The sequence below is a fragment of the Myotis brandtii genome, unplaced genomic scaffold (assembly GCF_000412655.1).
Source record: "Myotis brandtii unplaced genomic scaffold, ASM41265v1 scaffold2, whole genome shotgun sequence".
NCBI lineage: Eukaryota > Metazoa > Chordata > Mammalia > Chiroptera > Vespertilionidae > Myotis > Myotis brandtii.
Genome location: NW_005357451.1, coordinates 290624 through 295131, shown reverse-complemented (window position 1 = coordinate 295131; position 4508 = coordinate 290624). Strand labels below are relative to the sequence as shown.

General features: G+C 39.7%; 1 protein-coding gene across 6 annotated transcripts in view; it reads right to left on the bottom strand.

Moving 5' to 3' along the window:
- Nucleotides 1-4508, bottom strand: part of APOOL (apolipoprotein O-like) — a 106163-nt gene that overhangs the window by 8130 nt on the left and 93525 nt on the right. For all 6 annotated transcript variants that reach the window (XM_005865255.2, XM_005865256.2, XM_014538867.1 and 3 more), the window contains 2 exons: nt 1636-1749; nt 1326-1443 (listed from right to left, as the gene is read on the bottom strand). In XM_005865255.2, the coding sequence (XP_005865317.1) occupies nt 1326-1443; nt 1636-1749 (232 nt within the window). The remainder of the gene's footprint in view (nt 1-1325; nt 1444-1635; nt 1750-4508) is intronic.

The window sequence follows — 4508 nt, the reverse complement described above, 5'->3', positions numbered from 1 at the left end:
TTGGTCCCACTGTTAAACTGTGACATGTTTCAACTTCACAAAGATACTCTGGAATTGACAGGCACTTAGAAAATGACCTGATATATTATATACTTGGGGAAATATGGTCGACTGTAGATTACTCAGAGAGAGTGTAAGAACTGTATGTCATTTTGATTGAAAAGGAGAGGTGACAGAGGAAAAGTGTAAAACAAATCAGGTTTGTTACTCAGTAACAGCTTTTATAAAGATTAAATGAGAAAGGAAGAGGCTGAAATCAGAAACTAAACTTTGGTTTTAAATTAGCTAATCTGTACACAATGGAAAGATCTTGAACTTTGGTGTCAGGTAGATCTAATCTGTAAACACAACTCTGCTCCTCATAAGCTGTATGATTTTGGGTAAGGTACTTTTAAGTTCCCTGAGTCTCGGTCTCTTCATCATAAACTGATTACAATTACAAATACATCAGAGGTTTTTGTTTTGTTTTGTTTTTGGGTGAGGATTGAATATCACAATATATTTACAGCTCTTTGCACAACAGAGAAGGTGCTCAATAAGGGCACCTGAATAATGAAATATTATCATTATTTCCTAATTCTTTACCTTTGAGTTGGTCCTATTTCTTTTGCAGTAAAACAACTTAATGGGTAGTACCATTGACACTGTACAGATAGACAAACCTATGTAAGCCAGTGATTGGTGAATTTATGTGAATACATATTAAAATGCTTTAAACACTCTGTTACCTTCTTATTGATCACAGTAAAACTATTATAGTATCTGCGTAGAAAGTATAATTGTCACTAGCTCGTACCACAAAGTACTACTTGTCATTATCTAATACTAGCTAAGTTATTAGTATTATAATTGGTGCTATTTTTACAATTTGATGTTGAAAGTTCTCCCAGTATCTAAACTAAATAAAACTGATGGTGGAAGCCAAGACTGCTGATGGGATAAATAACATAAGAAATGGAAAGCTGATATTCCTTCTATGTAGATGTGGCTCATATTTATAGCCTGTAAATTGACAGAGTGAAGAAAAGCACATTTTACTCCACCTGATTAAAAAGTTCACATTTATAAAGTGATATTCAATGCTTCACTCATCCAACCTGCCAGTGCTACTCTATACCCCCAGTGAACAGCTCTGTATTGTGAACTATCTGTCGCAATAAGAAAAATCCCAGGTACCTAAATACCTCATACCCTAAAAATATATACAGACTACAGATATGAGAAACAAAAATACGGAAAAACATAAATAAGTTCAAACTAATAATTATATAATCATAACATTTTTAAAGAAATAATAAAAACAAAATTGAGTTATCCAAACAAACCTGAGGTGAATTCTGATTTTGTCTTCATTTCAGATCTGAGTTCTGTTGGCAAACCCACTGAGTGCTTCGGGTCATGAGCTGTTTTTGCAGGTATTTCTGTTTCAGCAGAGTTTTCTGGCTGTTTAGCAAAAAGATTTTCTTCATGAGTAAATCATTTTACTAAAAGAATAAAATATCTTATAAAAGTATAGCATGCAAAGGTATTATGTTCCTTCATCTTTTTCTAATTCTGTTCTTGACCTCTGTCCAGGACTCCCAGTACAAGCCAACACCCACCCAAACAAAACTGTTTGGTCCCTTTAAACTCAACCTTAATTTTTTCTTTAGGTTCAGGAAGTGACTCTTTTTTGTTGTCTTTTGTCCACAATGATTTAACTGCTTCATACATTTTCTGACTTGTAGCATATGCCTTTTTCCCGGTGACCTAATTAAAACAAAAAGTGAGACAAATGACCTATTTTTAAGAGTTAAAATAAGAATTATTAAAAATATATGTCAGGTATTTTATATTAACACCCAAGTTAGAATCAACAGAAAATGCATGAATAAATTTCTAGATGATATAACACAAAGCCCCATTTTCTAAATCTTGTATGAACTGCTGTTTGCCTCGTGTAAAAGGCCAAAAAAAAAATACAGTTAGTACAACACCAAGAGTGGATTCTAATGAACTTTGGCTGATAATTATGTGTCAATGTAGGTTCATCAACTATAACAAATGTACCAGTTTAGCAGGGGATCAGAGGAGGCTATGCATATGTGGGAGCAGGAGTTGTACTGGAAATCTCTGTACCTTCACCTTAATTTTATTATAAACCTAAAACTGCTCTAAAAATAAAGTCTTAAAAACTTTATAGTTAGCATTCACATTGTGAATTTAAAACAAAGCCAATTTAAGAGGAGTTTGGGAAAGACAGTTTGAGATAATAAACAGCTGACTGAGAAAAGAAGATTTTAACATGCTACAAAGTTAATGCTTCTGTTTAAATTTTTGTTGCTTTTTCGAGGCATAAAGAAAAAGCATCAATGTATTTCTACAGAGAACAATACTCTTTTTTTGCAGAAACATGAAATAAAAAATGAACTACAAACACTAAAGCAGAGGCTAGGTTGCTGACTGAATTCTTGAAGCTGCTGTTACACTTTCATTTACATCTCTTCCTGTTTGAAAATCTGACTCCTTCTTTCTGTTCTTCCATCCTTATGTTCCTTATGGTTAAGGTAATTTCAACAGCTATTGATTATTCAAGTTTTAAAGATGTTTTGTGGAGCTTTCCAGAATTACAATTTCTATAAACAAATTTTTTTAAACTATGTTTTCTTCCATTAAGTAGAAATATTTTTATTATTTTTGCTAAGTACATGCTACATTTAAGAAAAATAAATCAATCCACTGGTATAAAGAAAGTACTCTTCTTCCCCCCAGCATAAGCTTTGTTCATTGTTGTGTGTATATTCTTACTGAATTTTTACTCTTATATGTACACTACAGGCCTGGTGCATGAATCTGTGCACCAGTGGGGTCCCTCGGCCTAGCCTGCGGGATTGGATCGTAACCAGCTCTCTGACATCCCCCGAGGGGTCCTGGATTGCAAGAGGGCACAGGCCAGGCCGAAAGACCCCACCGGTGGCACAATCAGGGCTGGGGAGGGACACAGGAGGTTGGCCAGCCAGGGAGGGACCGTGGGAGGGCTCCAGGGCGTGTCCGGGCCATCTCAGTCCTGATCAGCCAGACCCCAGCAGCAAGCTAACCTACCAGTTGGAGCATCTGCCCCCTGGTGGTCAGTGAATGTCATAGCCACTGGTTGAGTGGCCTTAGCATATCATTAGCGTATTACGCTTTGATTGGTTGAACAAACTACCAGATGACCGGACACTTAGCATATTAGGCTTTTAGTATATAAGATTATATACATTCACACATAGTGTTTTAAAACAAATGGAATATAGCCCAATCCAAGATGGAGGCAGAGTAGATGGGAGTCACACACACCACCTCCTAGGACCAAACTGGAATTACAACTAAATTATAGAACAATCAACCTGACTAACCAACTGAAGAATAGCTAAACAGATGTATTATACCCAAGAATTTACAGACGAAGCCACATCAAAACAGGTAGAAAGGGCAGAGATGTGTAAAGGGCTGCCCCCAACCCCCGCTCCCATGGGCATGGGCTGAGATTTTGGAGGGATATCTCACCTGCAAAGTTACCCCTGAGGAGTATGGTGTCTAAACCACAAGCCAGGCTTCCCATACCAGAGAACCAGAGCCAGGAAGAGGCAACCACATATATCTAGCTGTGAAATTCGGTGGGGATTATGTCCACCAGGGAGATTCGGAGTCTGCTACGGACACAGGTGCACTCTTAAAGGGCCAATGCACGAAATCTCATTCACAGCCACTCATCTTGGGCTCCAGCTGAGGGAGGGCAGAGCAGACTAGATTCCAATGAGGAAGAGACTGGGTTTTGTGGCTCTGGGGAGAGACCTGAAGGGCCAGCCGCCAGAATGCCTGTGCTGAGTCTATCTCCCACACCACAGATAACATCTCTCTTGGGTGGAGCACTTCCTTCCTTAGGACATCAGCCTAGGGCAGTGGTCGGCAAACTGCGGCTCACGAGCCACATGCCGCTCTTGGGCCCCTTGAGTGTGGCTCTTCCACAAAATACCACGTGCGGATGCACATGTACAGTGCTATTGAAACTTCATGGCCCATGCGCAGAAGTCGGTATTTAGTGGAAGAGCCACACTCAAGGGGCCAAAGAGCCGCATGTGGCTTGTGAGACGCAGTTTGCTGACCACTGCCCTAGGGTAATGCATAGCCCCAGCCTCTGGACACTCTGTTGCCCCACCCTGTGGAGCATCACCTTGTTGAAGTGTCAACTGCCAAGGTTGGGGTGTAGAGGTCTGGGCAGACTCAGGCTGTAAGTGAGTGAGTTTTGTGGCTTTGAGGTGGAGCCCAATTACCCACGCTTTCTGGTGAACCTGACAGGTGTCTAACCCTCACAGGAGATACTCTAGCCCAGGGGTGGGCAAACTTTTTGACTCGAGGGCCACAATGGGTTCTTAAACTGGACCAGAGGGCCGGAACAAAAGCATGGATGGAGTGTTTGTGTGAACTAATATAAATTCAAAGTAAACATCATTACATAAAAGGGTACGGTCTTTTTTTTTTTTAGT